The sequence below is a fragment of the Rhamphochromis longiceps genome, linkage group LG8 (assembly GCF_057381845.1).
Source record: "Rhamphochromis longiceps isolate RC_006_pf linkage group LG8, R_longiceps_female_GT1.1, whole genome shotgun sequence".
Taxonomy (NCBI): domain Eukaryota; kingdom Metazoa; phylum Chordata; class Actinopteri; order Cichliformes; family Cichlidae; genus Rhamphochromis; species Rhamphochromis longiceps.
Window position 1 is genome coordinate 13,270,993 of NC_140564.1, and position 17,761 is coordinate 13,288,753.

The 17,761-nt window shown below is 39.3% G+C and overlaps 3 protein-coding genes and 1 non-coding gene across 4 annotated transcripts; 2 read left to right on the forward strand and 2 right to left on the reverse strand.

Annotated features, from left to right (window-relative positions):
• Nucleotides 1–1,124: 1,124 nt before the first annotated feature.
• pdap1a (pdgfa associated protein 1a) lies at nucleotides 1,125–5,200 on the reverse strand. Its single transcript, XM_085415788.1, has 6 exons — nucleotides 5,034–5,200; nucleotides 3,238–3,320; nucleotides 3,042–3,116; nucleotides 2,408–2,532; nucleotides 2,169–2,320; nucleotides 1,125–1,541 (listed from the first exon to the last, which is right to left on the reverse strand). Exons 1-6 carry the CDS (start codon nucleotides 5,044–5,046, stop codon nucleotides 1,507–1,509), a joined length of 483 nt encoding a protein of 160 aa, XP_085271914.1. The 5' UTR covers nucleotides 5,047–5,200; the 3' UTR covers nucleotides 1,125–1,506.
• Nucleotides 5,201–5,467: 267 nt separating this feature from the next.
• Nucleotides 5,468–7,588, reverse strand: cby1 (chibby 1, beta catenin antagonist). The gene is made up of 5 exons (XM_085415789.1): nucleotides 7,507–7,588; nucleotides 7,182–7,280; nucleotides 6,938–7,043; nucleotides 6,702–6,814; nucleotides 5,468–6,324 (listed from the first exon to the last, which is right to left on the reverse strand). Exons 1-5 carry the CDS (start codon nucleotides 7,510–7,512, stop codon nucleotides 6,244–6,246), a joined length of 405 nt encoding a protein of 134 aa, XP_085271915.1. The 5' UTR covers nucleotides 7,513–7,588; the 3' UTR covers nucleotides 5,468–6,243.
• Nucleotides 7,589–7,766: 178 nt separating this feature from the next.
• On the forward strand, nucleotides 7,767–17,263 carry plbd1b (phospholipase B domain containing 1b). The gene is made up of 11 exons (XM_085415237.1): nucleotides 7,767–8,374; nucleotides 8,888–9,110; nucleotides 9,357–9,440; nucleotides 10,110–10,251; nucleotides 10,339–10,485; nucleotides 10,817–10,961; nucleotides 13,847–14,047; nucleotides 14,795–14,935; nucleotides 15,019–15,204; nucleotides 15,355–15,461; nucleotides 16,509–17,263. Exons 1-11 carry the CDS (start codon nucleotides 8,269–8,271, stop codon nucleotides 16,683–16,685), a joined length of 1,659 nt encoding a protein of 552 aa, XP_085271363.1. The 5' UTR covers nucleotides 7,767–8,268; the 3' UTR covers nucleotides 16,686–17,263.
• Nucleotides 8,044–8,116, forward strand: trnar-ccu (transfer RNA arginine (anticodon CCU)). Its single transcript has one exon. It is a non-coding gene; the product is annotated as a tRNA-Arg (tRNA).
• Nucleotides 17,264–17,761: the final 498 nt, after the last annotated feature.

The window sequence follows — 17,761 nt, forward strand, 5'->3', positions numbered from 1 at the left end:
TTTAAATTAGATGCAGCAACGCAGCTGATCAGTTTATTGTTTCAAATCACTTCAAATACATGAGGGAAAACACCTCTTACACCTCATGGTTTCAACATTTTGTCCAGTGAACATCGTGGAAAACACCATAATTTTGTTCAAGATAATTTCCAACGCACCACATAATGACCAATTTATTATGTTCACCTGTTCAGTCTAGACAATTCAGCTGCCCTGCAGAAAATCCTCTTTGTGAAGTTAATAACATTCGGGGGTTTTTTGCTCCGTGAGAGGAGCCGGGCCATCATCTGGAAGCTGTTTTTAGAGGTGCTTATGTATATAAGTGCATTACTGCTGAGTGGTAATGTACCTAAGAAAGTATGTGTATGTTAACTGTAGCACTTTACTTACAGAAAAAACAGTGAGCTGGTGTCATGTAAACTTTAACAAGGCGACAAAAGACACTCTGCTACAGAAATACAGAAGCTGTCACTAGAAACAGCGTAAGGCCAAAAATACTGAGGATGTTTCAGATTAAACTTAAATACAGATACATCACCTCCCTCCCAAAAAAAAAATTAAAATTAAAAAAAAAAATTAAAAAATTATTTTAAAGGAATTTCATGGGCTGTTCCTGGTGGTCTAAGGCCAAGAAACATGAACAGTAAGTTGACTGAAGGTAAGAAAGTACTGAAAACAATCACGGGACATAAGACAAACCAAATAACAATATGTCTCGCTGTGGTGGAGACAACAGCCAATTATTTCCACTCTGTAAATTTCCAATTAAAAATCTGTTTTCATATCAATGGCAAAGAAAAAGAAAAAGGGGACAGCAGTTTCTGGGAATTTTGACTTTACTCTAATGGAGTGAGAAGAATGAGGAAACGTTTATGCAAAATATCAACTCAACTGATTTCTGATAACTGAGCTGCAGCATACCATTTTAAACCTAGAACAAAGTAGTAAAATCCAGAGTGTACTTCCTATATCAGTTCATGTGTTTAATAATGTTCTTTCCTTCTCCTGTCGCTGATTTGAGTTCTTACAAAACAGTTAAAACTGGAGAAAAAGTAAAGCACCAAAGAAATCCTCATGCAATTTTACATGACAGTAAACTTCTATTAGGTAATCTTGTTTTAAAAAAAAAAAAAAAAAAAAAAAATGCACAAATCAAAAGGAATGCAAATAACTTCAGCAGCTTTTGAATTAAAAACCTGGTAGGTGTGGAGCAATGAAGAGGCTGTGAAGCACTTGGAAAACCTGCGATTGTCTCCTCTGGAACCTTGAAGGAGTTTTAAAGAAACCTGGAGGCATTCCAAATGTTCCATTTCTCTTCATCTTGTTTTGTTCCACCTGTTTTCTCTTGCCGTGGAAGCCCCACGAACTTTGATTTAAAATGAGGTACAGGAGTTTAAAAGCAGTCCTGATCTGACACTACCCATAATAGTCCCCTCCCCGTTCTCCTCTGCTTCTCCCTCCATCCCTCTGAGAGTGAAGTACATGGCGAAGCTTTCAGGTGGAGGACTAGCGCTTTGCTTTGGCTTCTTCCGCTTCTTTCTCTGATGAAAAATGACAAAAAAAAGAAAACAGTGCAAAGCTTTGAATTTCAAAGTGCTAAACATTTCCATAAAACCCATCCAAACAATCTGAGTCATAAAGTCTCCTGTTGGTTATTGTAATTATGAGAACGGCACACTAAAGCAGCAAGCCTTGCAAGACATCCTGGCGCTTTCTTAGAAGTTCCTGCCCTGCCTCATTTCAGAAAAATGCATTTGTATTCTCTGGCAGTACAACACTTTGTCTACACAGAAAGTTTTTTTTCCCCCCCTGTACAAACAAATCTCATATCCTCTTACAGCCCCAAGCCAGAGAGGGTATGTTGAATTATGTTCTGGAGCTTTTGTGTTGCAACTCAACTCACTGAGGATGCAAAGTGCTCCATTACTCACAATATAAAAGCCACAGAAACAAGCATGATGCAGTCACTCTGCTCCAGACAGATAGATTGTTATCTACAAACTTTTAGAGATGTTACAGAGATGTAGTTTGAAATAAATCTTGGATAAATCTGTGGTTCTGTGCACTCATGCACATTTTCAGAAACGACATATTTTTTTAAAGCAGCTATTTAAATGAGCAGCAAGGTGTATACTTTCTCCACACTGCACAATTTTCACTATTCTCACCTTTCCTGAGTTCGTCTCGCTTCTTGGCAGCCTCCTCCCTCTGTTTCTTGATGATAGCCAGTCTGGCGAGATCAGCCCTGGCCTGCTCAGTCTTACCCTCAAGATGAAGTTTCATGTAGCGCTCTTTTGATTTCTGCTTTTCTATCTCTTCCCTGAAAAAGATACATTAAGATAGTAATATTTAGTCCCCTTGAAAAGGTATGAAGCACAAACCAAAACATCTTTTGTTTGACACCCACCTCTCCCTGCGAGAAAGCTCTCTGGGAGCGCTGACGTCTACTTCAGCTACCTTTTTGCTCTTCTGAGCGACACGATTGGGATTCTCAATCTCAATAAGCCCCTCCACTCCACTCCTCTTTCTAACCTACATAAAGAAAGAAAAACCTTTGTAACACCAATCACTATGACAGGGCTTGCATCAAATTCTCTACACAAACTACCTTTAAGAACCGTGTACTGCTGTAGTTGTAATGAATCATTTGGGTGTAGTTGTTTTCCTATAAAGACATTTCTTCATCCATCATGTTATTTATGGTGTGGTGCCAAATGTATACAACATATCTGTGTGTGACTGTTGGTTTTAGATGTGTCCTCGAACCAACACAGCTGATTTAAATGGCTAAATTAGCTCCTCCACATGTGAAGTTCTCCAGAGACCTGGTAACGAACTAATCATGTGATTCAGGTGTGTTGACCCAAGGTGAGATCTAAACCCTGCAGGGACACCGGCCCTCGTGGACTGAGTTTGGCCACCCCTGGTCTAAACGGTGCTTTTGACAGTAAGCATTCAGTGAAAAACAAAAAAGATGCATTTTCAGGTTCTCACACAAACACACACATATTCACCCATTGACAAATTAATAACACATTCACCTCAGACTCGTCGTCGCTGCTGCTTTCCTCCTCAGACTCTGAAGAGCCCTCTTTCTCTACACCACCATTTTCTTCCTGTTAAAATACACATACAGTCATACTTAATGTCTTTTAGGGTAATCAAATATTTGTTATAAAAAAAACCCCAAAAAAAACCCCACACAAACAAAAAAAACCCCCAACAAGTTTCACTCACCATCTCTCGCTGGGCTCTCATCTGACGATCAATCTCTTCAGGGTTGCTGAACTGCTTCCCGCGGCCCTTGTGGCCCTTTTTCCCTGCAAGACAATTTTTAAGCTGTCAGCAGCAAAAAGACCATCTATTAGCAATAGGGCTGCACGATTAATCGTTAGAAAATCGCGATCTCGATTCATACTTATGTGCGATCTCATTTCCAAATGACAACGATTTAAAAAAATAAAAATAAAAAAAAAAATAAAAAAAAAAATACGACGACGACGACTATTGTACTGCATTTTGATGCGGGACGTAATCTGCATGAAAACAAGCGCTCTCTCTTCCTGCTCAACAAATGACAAGGGCGGAGCCTTATACCACGTGATACAGAAGCTGTGCCGTGTGATGCTAAAATTAGCAGGGAAAAAACAACGGAGAGCACGTCAGGGATGACGAGAAAGTGACAGGAGAAAATCCGTCCCGGTCAACCACCCAAACATCAATAACGGGAACCTTATACAGCGCTTCCCTATACCCGTCGAACTTCCGCAGGCACAAAGACATTACGGAGGCTATTACTTATCACCTGACCAAAGATATGGCTCCCATCAACACTGTGCAAAACGAGGGATTTAGGAAAATGATCAACACCCTAGGCCTAGACAAACGCTACACAGTGCGTTTCTATTGTTGCACTACCTGCTCTATACACGCAGTGTCGAGCAAAGGTGGAGACGGAATTTCAAGCAGTACAACATTTTGCGGCAACAACAAAACGTGAGACATTTGTTGTTTTTATGTTTATTTATCGTTTTTATGTTCAGTTTCAATTGTTACGAAGTTGATGTGCAGTTAATAAGTGCAATAAATATTTATAGCCTATTGGAAAAGAAAATCGTGAGAGAATCGTGATCTCAATTCTAAGCCAAAAAAAAAAAAAAAAAATCGTGATTCTCATTTTATGCAAAATCGTGCAGCCCTAATTAGCAACATAAAACATTAAACAAGTCGTTTGAATAAGCGACAAAAGCGTGCTCCCACTGAAAATGCTGCATCCAGAGGAACAGAATTACCATTCTGAGAATACAATCAGCTATTTGGGGCTGGGTGATAACTTATAAGCAACCTGCAAAGTTAATCACTGGGTAGACACAACTATGAAAAAAATACTGGTGCTCTCTCACCATGTAGCCCTATATTTGAGAACAAGTGCCCAGAGCCATCTTTGGCTGATGACACAATTCACAACGTGACTTCAGAAATCCACACAGCCTGCTGCGTGAAGAGAAGATACCGTGAGCGCCGATGAGTCACACTGACGTTTATAGAGGGCCAGCTCCCCTCACCGGAAAATCTAACAGCCGACGACTTAGAAGGACGTACCGACAAAGACAAAGAAAAAAAACCCGAATAGTTTGACCATATATTTGTGATGTAAACTGGTACAAAGACAACCTCCAAATAGAAATTTCAATAACTGATTATGTATGTAAACTGACCCGGATGCTTTCTTCTCTGCGCACGGTATTAGCGGTTAAAAGCAAGCAACCAAAAAACAAAACAAAAAAAGACTATTGAGGTTTAAGTTAACACCAAGTCGTCATCTGAGCTCACGTGAGAACAAATAAATAATTGGATATCGGTACGTCTCTGGTGCCTTTAATAAACCGTTCTTACCGGCAAATTACATTATGCTAACTATGTAGCATGCTAAACATGCTAAGCATGTGTGAATTCAAAGGGCTAATGATCCGCTAGCTAAAATGTACTCGCAAAAACAGGCACATTATGTGAATTTTCGTTTTAATACTTACCACCACGAGGCATTGTTATAGGTGAGTTCTATAAAAGTCCACCACAACGTCAAAGAATAATACAACAGTTCACTCGAAACGCCGGTGATTTAAAGTGCTAGATGAAAAGACTAAAAAGTACTTCGTCTCTCCCGCTATTGGCAGACGCCTCTTTCGCTCGCGGAGACGTACGCATGCGCACTTGGGACTATAAGCTGCACTGCGCATTTGATTGAAAGGTGCATTGACCAATTGGATAAAGAGACTTAAATCATTCATAAAAGTGGCATGTAACGCTTATCTGTTTAATAATATAATAATGCATAAATAAATAAAATCATAATCGTATATTTGATTATTTGAATTTTATACAGTGCTCAATAAACACCTATGACTGACTGAACAACATAACATAATTCACGCATAAATCAGGCTTTATTGGTCGGTTGGGAAGGAGATGCTGACATTCAAGATACAGATCCAGCCTCAGAGTTTGTGCAGGTTTATGCACTATTAAAACTAATAAAAGAATTAAATCTAACACCTCCGGTTTCCCTTTTCCTTTCACGGGTTTGAGCCTGTTTCAAAAGCATGTTTTTATTGTTTGTTAAAATAAAATAAAAAACAATGTACAAAAAATGAAGCTCTGTATGCTATGTATTAAAAATACTTATAAATAATTCTGACCACCCAAAAGTTGCTCAGTAAGTATATGGAAGGCATACTGAGGGTTTTGCTCTATTTGGAAGTGGAGCTGAATGAAAAGCTGTAATAGTGAATGAAGCCTTACTTTTCTTATTTTATTCTTTCTATTGTGTTACTGTATATTTTTTAGAGCTGCTATGAATCCAACAATTCACAAATGTTATTTTCTAAAAACCGAAAGTCAAACAAAAAGAAATGCCTTTTGTCAATGGAGTTTACTTTTAATCCAAAGAGAAAATAGAAAAAAATTATATTAAAAAGCAGGTTTTACATCACATACAAATGTACAAAGTGTAGAAAATTGGCTGTGTATTGAACAAAGAAGGTTTTTAAGGTGAAATAATTCAACAAATTAAAAACAGAAAACATACAGTAAGCGGAAAATAAAGAGTAAAATGTAACACACAAGAATCCTCATTTTGAGGAAAATGGATGATATTATTACTTTTGTCCTGTTATCTATCGATACAAAAATATTTACTTGGAAGAAAACGCTTTATTCAATGGAGGCACTAGATCAGATCTGTCATTTTTTTCTTCGATGTTGAGTCTTGACTTCTTCCACTTCTTTCTCCATCAGGTGATACTCTACGGTAGTCTCTGTTAACTTGAAGGAAAAGATTAAAGATCACTATTTTACTCCTTCTGCGACAAACCGGGTTATCATCATCATTATCATCATCACCTTTATTTATAAAGCACTTTAAAAAAACCACAGCTGAAACAAAGTGCTCTACATAGGAACTATATAATAAAAGTTCATAAGATATAAATAAAAGCCAAATAAAAGAAAAAGTAAGCGTTATATAATTGAATGAACTGGTAATTACATTTATAACTTAAATATAATATGCAGCCTGTAAAAAAAGAAGTATTATGCAGTTATAACAGCTTTACAGAGGAGGCAAAAAAAAACCTTTCCTACCTCAGAGCCTAATATTACATCCATAATATTACTCACAATGTAATGACAATTGATCTTACCATATCCAGGAGAAGTTCAATCTTTAGTTTTAATACGTTATTCTCTTCCTCCAGCTGGATATTTTTTTTCTTAAGCCGCTGAACTTCCCTACTAGACACATTTCCACCAGATTCTGGTTTCACAAAGGAGAAAAAAAACGTTTATGCTGTGTTGGCCACAAGGAACCAGATAATAACACACACAGACACACATAGAGAGAGAGAACTAAAAGGTAATTATTCAGAAAACCCATTACCTGTAATCCACTGTCCCTCTTCAAATTTCAAGACCTGACCTCCAATGTTCATCACAGGAGGGCCATACTCAAGGCCCAGCTCTATTTCTCGAGTTGAACGATCCAACTAAAAAAAAGATAAAAAGGTATAAATAACGGTTAATGCTATCTCTCAGGGTGTTATGCAGATTAACCCCCCCCCCCCGAACGTGCTGTACAACTAGTGTTTCCAGTGTGTGAATGATGCTAAAATTCATTAGCTCACCGTGTGGAGGCTGGACAAGGAGGCGGATTTACGTGGAGGAACCTTTTTAGGACTAAATGGGTTTCCAAACAGAGGCATCCTCAGAGATTTTTTAAGGTCCTAGATCAGAGACAGCACCCGAAAGAGAATTACTATTTTTAAGATAACGCTAGCTTCACCTAGCTTCTCACTGTGTTTACCGTCGTTAGCGGTGCACGACCAAATTAATGCTAGGTGGCTAGCTGCGTGAATTACTTATATCTCACAATTTAATGAAATTATCCCCTGCCTCTCAGAGTATTTAGGTAATGCTGTTTCAATTTAAATATACAGCTAACATATTTACCTCCATACAGGGTATTTATTTAAGTTCGCCTGAATCCGTTTCTCGCAGAACATGCTTGCCACTGCGCAAGTGCGAATTTTCCATTTGTCCAAAGTGGGCAATCCTGAAACATTCCACGACTTTCGCACAAACTATTCGGGAAAAAATGTCCACCATAATACCCTTAAAGAAACTAAAATTTAATCCATCGTCTTACATTTTTTTTTTTTTTGGGGGGGGGGGGGTATCGTGTTCACATTTTAATACCTACTAGTTAGAATTTCATAAGATCTTCCTGTTTCTGAATGATAATGGAACAACCCGTGTAACGGAACGTCACCATGGTGATCTTTTACCGTCTTTGGGGTACGACGCTTTAATATTTTATTCGGATGAGCTCATATAATTAAAAAAAATAACTACATACATTAAATTGACTATTATGAACAGCACAATGCAGATAATGATAATGTACAAAAAGTAAAGATAATACGAACACTATTTCAGTAGGTTACGGCTGTACTTAAAATACACTGGCCCCGCCTTACTTTGTACACGGCCCCAGTGGCCTAATGGATAAGGCACTGGCCTCCTAAGCCAGGGATTGTGGGTTCGAGTCCCATCTGGGGTGTTCTACTTTTCGCTATCGTAACAAGCACCTTAGACACAGTTTAAGTGCTTCGTTGTCTGTAGAAGAAAATCTTCACAAATCCTAATACGTTTGAAGAATATGTATGTCTAACTAGGCGAGAGGCAGGCAGAACACAGACCTCCACGGCTAACATGGAAAAACGCAGAATGGCACTCTGCGTACTGCTGAGCACTTTAGCTGTATCCACAAAATCCACGGATGTATTCAGAAGAGTGAACGTCAAGCTCCAAACTTACCGTGAGTAACCTTACTGTGGCGTGTCTGTACACGGCGGGAACCAATTTTATATCCCTATAACTCTAGCTGAACGCTAAACACAAAATAAATATATTTACCGCTATAAAAGAAGGCGTATGGTTATATCTTACATAGCTTTTCTTTAATGGACAGTTACTTTGTTCTCTCCCGGCTAAATTTAACAGTTTTAAAATGTAACACTATTTGAACATGTAACTCGAAATACCATAGCCATTTAAATGCATTTAAACACGTTTTCTTTTTTAAAATGTTTTTGTAACACTTATGTTAACAAATGTAAGTTGAAAAAAATGCTTGTATATTCAAGCAAGGACACGAACACAACATTGTGTTAGTGTTCTTATAATATTAATATGCAATTAATATTAATTTGACAGAAAATAGCAACACATGAGAAAGCTGTTGTAATTATTCTATCGGTGTCATGACATTATCTTACATAATGTGTGTTATCTAACCTCAAGCATGTAACCCATCCTTCTACAATGGTAGAGCTCCAAGAGGCCACTGTGCACTGGGATGCTGCCCAGAAAAGTGTGATCCTGAAGGAGGGGTTGATGGAGACGGAGGGGGAAGCCTATGGGTACTTCAATGACACTCTGCTCCTCTCAGGATGGGGCATCCTGGAGATCAATGCAGGCTATGGAGGAATCACTCAGGAAGATGAGACCATTTTCTTCTTGGCTGGCTACCTGGAAGGTTACCTCACTGCTGGGTGAGCAGCACAGGCTAAGTGCAAGCATGAAAATACACTAAGCACCATAAATGCAATTTTCAAGTGAGCCAATCATGTGGCAGCAATGCAGTCCGACACCTAATGCAGATACAGGTCAACTTCAGTTAATATATCGTTACACTTTGATTACATTTCTTATTAGGTGTAGCTGCTAGCTCTGGTTGTAACATGTGGACTGCTTTTATGTGGGCTAATCCCTCACTGCTTATTCTCCTTCCATTGCAGACAGATGTTCAGTCATTACTCCAACATGTACCCTCAGCTGATCAAGGATGAAAAGGTTCTGGAGCCCTTGAAAAACTTTTTGAGGTACAGTGTTAAATTATATCAAATCAAAGCCATGGATTAAGCTAAGAGTAATCCCATGTCTAATACTAGATTTATAAGCGTTTCTCTTTGTTTTCCATTGCCTTCAAGATGCTTTTTCAGAGGCTTGATTAACCAGTATTGTGCACAGAGTGTATATAAAAGATGGGTGTAGCCCTTCTCTGCTTTTAATAGCCTGCAGGAGGTGACTCTCCTGTTGGCACAAAGACTGTGTAGAAGTCTAGGGAAATTATCTTAATGCTCACTTAATCTGTGACCTCAGGAAACACTAAGTTTATGGGCTCAGTCTTAAGTCTTACTTGATAAATTCTGGTGATGTGGTTGTTGTTATGAAAGTCAAATACTTTCTCATTCACAGCTGTGTAAATATAAAGCATGCAGTGGTATGCGTCAGTTCTCTGTCATATTCACACCTTAACCGCCACACCTGGGTTCAAGACAGCAAAGCTTAGCTGAAAACTTTACAAGACTCTTTTAGGCAGCGGACGTCTACATCCATCTTTTATATACATTCTATGATAGTGCCTCATAACTGTCAACTGTCTATACAGAATTTACAAATTATATTTATGCACCTATTGATTGTTAGAGTGATGTAAAACTGCACCATCAAGAGATAAACGTTGATTCTAAAATTTGAATAAACCCCAGCAAACAAGACCAGTGGGCCAGAGAGCAGGTGAAGCTCAGGAGAAACAGTGACCCCTTGTGGAGGCATATGGGACTGATCCTGGCTCAGCTGGATGGACTCCACGCAGGAGCTGCACTGTGGGCCAAAAGCAAACACAGGGAGGTGTGTATGTGTGTGTTTGTGGTTGTGAGAGAGTTGTCACAGTCATTTCATGGATCTCTTGCCACTTGCTCTTTCCCTCCTGCGCAGCCTCTATCAGCGTTCACGGTCCAGTTTCTAAATGGTGTCGGTGACCTCTTGGATCTTGTCCCAGCTTTGACACCTCGCTCCAACTCCTCCGCAGGGTCCGGCGCTTTCAGGATGCCTGGAATGGGCCACTGCACAGCTCTCATAAAGGTTAGGCCAAGCTCATTTGGCTCATGTGAGGGAGCCCTTGGGAAAACCTCAACACAAACCTAACTGCTTTTATTGGCCTCTGTGAGCAGGATTTTCTTCTTTTAGATGAGTGTAAAAGGCCATTGCAAGGGGCTTATTTCCTCTTTCACGTACAACAATCTATGGAACAAAGTTCAAATGGATGTGTGCTACTGGATTTTTTAAGACCCCTTTAATGTATCTTAATAAAGTTGCATCCACGTTAAACTCTTTCTTTTATGATTCACTGATTGTGTCTTGTTTCTTTTAAAAATATAGATGTTTCTCTCTCTCTCTCTTCTCTGTATCTCAGGTTCTTCCAGGCTTTGAGAACCTGCTAGTTGGCCACTCTAGCTGGTATACTTATGCAGCCACCATGCGTATCTATAAACACTGGGACTTCAAGGTGTCTGACACACACGTAGCCACTGGAAAGATGTCGTTCAGCAGCTACCCTGGTACACACACTCCTACTATATCACATACAGTATAAGAGCCGCACAACCGCACACTTATATGCATAAATATACTCAAATAATCAATGTGTCTCGAGAAAAAAAGATCAATTTGCAGAAGAAGAGGGTTTTTCAAAGAACAGACCTCACTTCTTTCTTGCAAAAGCTCCGAGGGGAGGTGAACTTCTTATCCTTAATCCACAAGGGAAAATATGAACACTGACATCTAGGAATTAACCCAAATCCCCAATGAACATTTCCTACTCGACACAATTCTCCTGCAAAGCATGCAGCTTAGGCAGTAATGAGAAAACACTGAATCCCGCGTGTGTTTATGCACATGCTCGAACGGAGCTATACTCCCCTCGCTGTAGAGTTAGAGGAGACTGAGAAATTTTGTGGCCAAAGATTTGTCAAGTGGACCAGGCCATAAAAAAATCCTCTGGTGGACTACAGTCCTATCAGGACACAAGTGGTTTTAAAGCACTATATTTAGAGAGCAGCAGGCCGAGGATATCACCTCACTATATTGAAACAAAGAGATGAAATACAATGGGGTCAGCAGAGGTGATGTGTGCCCTCTGCGGCCTTCCTAAGCTGCTTCCCCTCTAACAGTACTGAGGATTTATCATGCACTGCAGGTCGGCACCATGAGAACAAGAAGAGGTGCTGGGCAGTCTCAGTGGTGGAAATATTCAAAGACATCTGGCTTCTATTGTTAATAATATTAATATTGTACTTCTAGTGCAGGAGTTGGATGTGTTTTTTCAGAGGAGCTTATTATTTTTCCTTTTCATGTATAGAATACAAAGTAGTATAGAGTAATTCTACCTGGTGTAACTCTACATAAAAGTAGTATGGCAAGATGAAACTTGAAATAATTATAATACACGCAATCGGAAAAGGAATGCTGATAACACATCTGGTACTTGCGATTCATGAGCGTGATAGTCATATCTTTAACAAAAGTTATGAAGTCACATGAAAATAAAGTTTTCACAGCATGAAAAGCACCTTTAACAGCAATAACTTGAAATAATTGTTTTCTTTATGACTTTAAAAGACTCTCACGTCGCTGTGAAGGAACTTCAATCTACTGTTCTTTACAAGGTTCTTCAGTGTATTGAGGTTTGGGGGTGTTCTCCTGAGGTACAGCCACAGCTTTCAGTCAGGATGAGGTCTGAACTTTGACTGGGTCTATGAACTTTCATTCTTTTCTTTTTTTAGCCATTCTGTTGTAGATTTGTTGTTGTGCATGGGATTGTTGACATGTTGCATGAACCCATTTGAGCCAAACTTTAGCTATCGGACAGATGTCGTCACGTTTGACTCTAGAACACTTTGGCACACAGAGGAGTTCTTGCTTGACTCGGTGACCATAAAGGTCTCAGGTCATCACCCCTCCACCGCAGTGTTGACAGTTGGTATGAGGTGTTTGTGCTGATATGCTGTGTTTGGTTTTCAGCAAATGTAGCGCTGCACACTACGGTCTTGTGGTCTTCTTGGTCCAGAGGTTTTGTGACTTATTTAGCTACAATTTTGCAGATTGAGGCATGCTCCAGTGTTCTTTTTGGAGAGAAGAGGCTCTTTCTTGGAAATCCTTCCAAAAAAAAGACTGCTTGTTCAGTCTTTTGCTAATTGCACTGTGCTTAATGTCAATATTTAACATGGTAACTGAGGCCTGTAGAGTTTGTGATGTATCACTTGGATGTTTTGCAGTTTCTTTGCACATTTGCTGTGACATCCATTACTGGGAGAAATTGTGGCATTATAGGAGCACACACAAACTCTATAAAATAATGCTTTTATTGAAGTGCTCACATTTGTTGGTGATGAGCACAGCACTAACACGTGACCACAATGGGAAACATGTTAGCATACAGTTACGTATCAAGTGGATAGAGAGTAATATTAGAATGCACATGGTGCATTAAATATAAATACTTTAATACACCACCAGTTCATCAGAGCTAAATGCTGAGGGAAATACAAAATGTAGTACTTTATGGGCTGACTGATGACCCATTTTCAGCAGCTGGTCACAAACACTGTATGGCTGTTGTTGAGTCCAGATATTATACTGTATACTGGGTTTTCAGATTTTATATGCTAAAAACAGCTTCCTGAGTGAATCAAAATAATAAAGTTGCAGACCAGAAAACTGAAAACGTCTGAGCTAAAAGATGCTAAAGACTTGCTAAAAGAAACTGGGACATCATTTTTATTGCTGTGTGCAAATCATTTCAGGAAGCATGCAGTCATTTGAGACAAGGCAAGATTACTTTATTGTCATGATAGGAGAAAATCACCTTGGATTAAGCCACACTTTAATAAACAGACCTCAGAATAAATTAACAGATAAATGATTTTTAAAATGCATTTACAGCAAAACCTCTCTGCTTATCTGTCTGTCCCACATGAGCTGTTCATTTATCAGCTTAACTGGCAAATTAATATTTATTATTGCACAACAGGAGCCTGCATCTCCTTCCAGAGTCCATTAGCACATAATCAGAGGTCCACACATGTGAAGAAGCAACTAAAAGCTCTGTTCCCTTTTTATATGTGCTATATAAATGAAAGTAACAAGACAAGTAATCATAAAAAGCAGGATTGTTTCACTTGACTTTATATATTTTAATAACAAATTAATATTACTGTAGTACCTTAAAAAACCTTAAAATGCCTTTAAAAAATCAGAAATCACTGGTTGAGTTAAAGATACTTATTCCATTTGCTAATAAATACAAGTTAAGCATGTTGTGAGTTGCAGATGATCTAATCACGACACCGTTGGTTTGCTCCAACTTTATCAAATGACCCCCAACCCTCCCCCACTCCTTTGTTGACTGTCAAAAAGAAACCTGCTGCGTGTTCTCCTCCTCCAGGCTTCCTGATGTCTCTGGATGACTTCTACCTCCTTGGGAGCGGCCTGCTGATGACTCAGACCTCCATCGGCGTCTTCAATGCCTCTCTGTTCTCTCAGCTCAGTCCTCACAGCCTGCTGGCCTGGCAGAGGGTCCGACTGGCTAACGGTCTGGCGCACAGCGGAGAGGAGTGGGCGCAGGTTTTCTCCAGATACAACTCAGGTGAGATTTCAGTGATGTCAATTAAGGCAAGTTGAGTTTTGAGGCTTTATTCAAAACCAAAGTAAGCCAAAGTAAGTAAGTAAGTAATATGGAGCCACTAATTCACACTAATGCATGCTGTTATTGCCCTGCCTTCTGGCTTTTAGACGTAATGCTGGCAATGCAAAAATTCACAGGACACATGTCCATAGAGATTTAGCAGTCTCTCAAACACATCGTTCTTCTCAATTACACAATGCTTGTGTGTGTTAATTGGGAAGGATGCTTTGATCTTTCACATCACGTTGCTATGGAGGGCAGAGGAGAAAACAGGACAGGGTGTTCTTGAGACTGACAGCTCTTTAACAAACAGCAGAATTGGCGCTCAGATTCACCATCCTGCCAAGCTATTGCAGTGACCTGCAGACCGTGATGTCATTTCATTCAGATCGGGTTATGTTTTCGGTTTTTATGGCATGTGCAAATATGTATCTAATAAGCCAAAAGTTTATGTGCTTCCCTCTCTAGATCCAAATCCCTCAGGTGCATGCGAGACTGTACATGTAAGCTTTCATTTTACAGTAGGATAGCTAACATGCAGCAACATGAGCTAGACCGATTACATTACTTCAGTATTGGTCTTTTAGTGAGTAAAGGTAAATAAAGTTGTACCACATCTCACAAAATCCCTCCAATATTTGTTGACACACAAAATCCAAGTGTCCATGGGACAGGAAGGAGTGGATCTGTATTTCCTTTGTATTTCAGGCACATATAACAGCCAGTACATGGTGGTGGACCTGAGCAGGATTTCTCTGAGTAAAAGCATCAGGGATGGAGCTCTGACTGTTGTAGAGCAGATTCCCGGCAAAGTCAAGCACTCCGATCAGACTCGGGCGTTACGCAGAGGTAAGAAACCACCTGTATCTGTGTGATTACTGCTGTTGTTGATTTCTGAGTGACCTCCCCCTCCAGTGTGCTCCATTTAACAGGTTATTGGCCGTCATACAATATACCATTTCATGCTGAAATCTACAACCTGAGTGGGTACAGTGTGATGTGGAAAAGATACGGGGAAGACTTTTCCTATGATCTCTGTCCCCGAGCTAAAATCCTCCGCAGGGACCAGGCCAAGGTGTCCGACCTCAGCTCCCTCAAACGCATGATGAGATACAACAGTAGGTGAAACAACAGAGTTATTGTTCCTCGCGCTGTATGTCCGCTCTGGAGCTCAAAGCACTTCACAGAAAACACAAATAGCCCAGGATATTTTTGTTCCCGTCAAAGTGAAAGCAGCATGACTAAACGTCAGACTGCTTCTGTTTCAGACTACAAGAAAGATCCCTACTCAAAGGGCCATCCCTGCAAAACCATCTGCTGCCGCAACGACCTGAGACCAAGGAGGCCACGGCCAGGGGGCTGCTACGACACTAAGGTCAGAGGACACCAGCACATTAGGCCAGAATCAGCTCTGTTACAGTGTGAGGATAAAAACAAAATACAAAGTACAGCATGTGTTTTGCTTGTGTTTTTGTCTGCCGATATAACCTTTGGTTAAAGAGTCACCGCTGTCACATGCCCTTTAAATTCCCTGTTTTTTTTAAAGCTGCAGTTTTTCTCTTTACTCCTTTTGTTATTTGTTTAACTATTTCTAGGTGTGTGTTGTTTTTAATAGAGCAAGATGTTGATTCTCTACGTTAGAGTAAAACAGGGAGTATATCAGGGTGTGTTTCAGGGCGTGTCTAACCTGTGATTGACAAGTTGATACCACAGAATTGAGCATTGCGCTCAAATTCTCAGTTTGATCTGCCCATCAGCTGTTCTGTATTTGTTTGTAATAAAAAACTGCAGAGTGAGCTCATCCAGTAAGAACCTTTTTTTTTTTTAAACCTATAATTTTTTACTTGCTAAAGCTAGCATTCATTTTTATATCACAGTGAATTACAAACCTTGCACCTTGTTAATCAGTCTGGGACAAATATGCTCACAAACAACCGAGATGCCTTGCACAAATCAGTGAGTATATCTTTTTGTTAGACTGCTGTCTGTGATCCACAGTGCTAATATGGCGACAATAAAACCGATATGTAAATCTAGTGTCCAAATATAGATGCCCCAAACAAGATATACCACCAGGTGATATTAGTCATATCACCTGGTGGTATTAGAATAAAGGCCAGGTTATCACCTCTAGCATTTGTGAATGTGTGTGCAAACACTGTTGCTAATCTGTCTGTTAGATATTTCCTAGATTAAGTGAAAAAATATATTTGCTGCTGGCAAAATATGAAAACACTCTCCAAAGTTAATAAGATTCATTCACATTAATTATGTGTAGATTTCTGTTCAGTTCAGTTTAAGTTAAATTGTGCAGTGGTTGAAGCCAGTATTTCAAATGAAGCAACAAGATTTGATTAGAAGCATTAAATTACCTTTCTTTCACATGTTCCTGTTCCCTCCTCATTTCTGTGTCACGGTATAGGTGACGGACTACCAGATGGCGCTCCAGCTGGTCGCCGAGGCAATAAATGGCCCCACGACCCAGGGCGGTCTGCGCCCATTTTCATGGCAGTCCTTTAACTTCACGATTCATCAGGGACTCCCCCACACGTACAACTTTCCCTTTATCACCATGAGGCCCATGCTGGACAAGCCATAAGAGCACAGAGCTGGAAGATGCCATGCGTCCATGTGTAGCTGTGTTCAAATTCACAAAGCCTGCGCCACAACACTGAAAATCCTGTTGGTGCAGCTAAACAGAGAGTAAAAAACTTGATTATTTTGCCAACATTGGTGTTTTTTTAAATTAATAATTTAATAATCCATTTTAAAAACAGACAACAAATGATCAAAGTGAAGTATACTGAAATAGATGCCACTAGATGCAGTGAGGTGTTTGTGATGTAGTGTTGTGTTGGTCTTATTTCACAGCATCTATCTATTAGTGACAGAGTACTCTGAACTGGCATAAGGATTGTCGGCTTGTTTGCGCTATTTTAACACTCTGTGTAAAGTTTCCACAAACGTTTGGATTTAAACCATCAGGAAAATCCTGTTCGTTTTATATTTATTATAATTACAGTATTTTTGTTTTTGAGTTCAATTCTATGCAGTATCTACTCAGGTTTGCACATTGTGGAAGAAAATTATCTAAGTTTGCATTAATATTAACTATACTAAATTAAATTATAACCTGTGGTGCATTTTGTCTATATAAACAGAAATAAAATTCGCAAAAACTACAACAACTGTTTTTGTGCAAAATATGAAAGGAAAAGATGTTATTTTCAAAATAAAATATTCACAAAAGGTTCACGTTTCTGATCTGGTTGACAAAAAAGAGAAGTTATGATAATTGCATTTGACTGCCATGTATAGTACCTATGGGAAAATGAATAAACTCAAGTAACAATTTTAAGTAACATTTGACTTCATAACAAATAGGATTTCTCAACTACTCTTACCTACTTGTCAGTTCCTAATGTGTTTTTACCACCAGACTAAGGGAAGGTTAAATTCATCACTCATTAGTGTAAGATGACAAAAGCGAAGTATAAACCTAGACAGCGTAGACAGTTTTTTTTGTTTTGTTTTTTGCCTCGATAAAATTTAACATTTTTAAAACTTGATTAGAAAATATTATTTTCTTCTGTAGCGGCCATTACAGCTTTTACTTTGAAAGTGTCTCTGGGACATAGTGTGGTTAACTTCCTGTAACTTAACCAGCTTGCTTTG

Bases quoted from the DNA above. Each gene is read 5' to 3' on its own strand.
- plbd1b (XM_085415237.1), top strand. From the start codon at position 8,269: ATGGAAAAACGCAGAATGGCACTCTGCGTACTGCTGAGCACTTTAGCT. The intron at 9,441-10,109 runs GTACAGTGTTAA...AATAAACCCCAG, and splicing joins CCCTTGAAAAACTTTTTGAG to CAAACAAGACCAGTGGGCCA. The intron at 10,252-10,338 runs GTGTGTATGTGT...CCTCCTGCGCAG, and splicing joins CCAAAAGCAAACACAGGGAG to CCTCTATCAGCGTTCACGGT.
- pdap1a (XM_085415788.1), bottom strand. The intron at 3,117-3,237 runs GTGAGTGAAACT...GTATTTTAACAG, and splicing joins TGAGAGCCCAGCGAGAGATG to GAAGAAAATGGTGGTGTAGA. The intron at 2,533-3,041 runs GTGAATGTGTTA...TTCTTTATGTAG, and splicing joins GCAGCGACGACGAGTCTGAG to GTTAGAAAGAGGAGTGGAGT.
- cby1 (XM_085415789.1), bottom strand. The intron at 7,044-7,181 runs GTGAGCTAATGA...TCTTTTTTTTAG, and splicing joins CCTTGTCCAGCCTCCACACG to TTGGATCGTTCAACTCGAGA. The intron at 6,815-6,937 runs GTAATGGGTTTT...TTGTGAAACCAG, and splicing joins AGAGGGACAGTGGATTACAG to AATCTGGTGGAAATGTGTCT.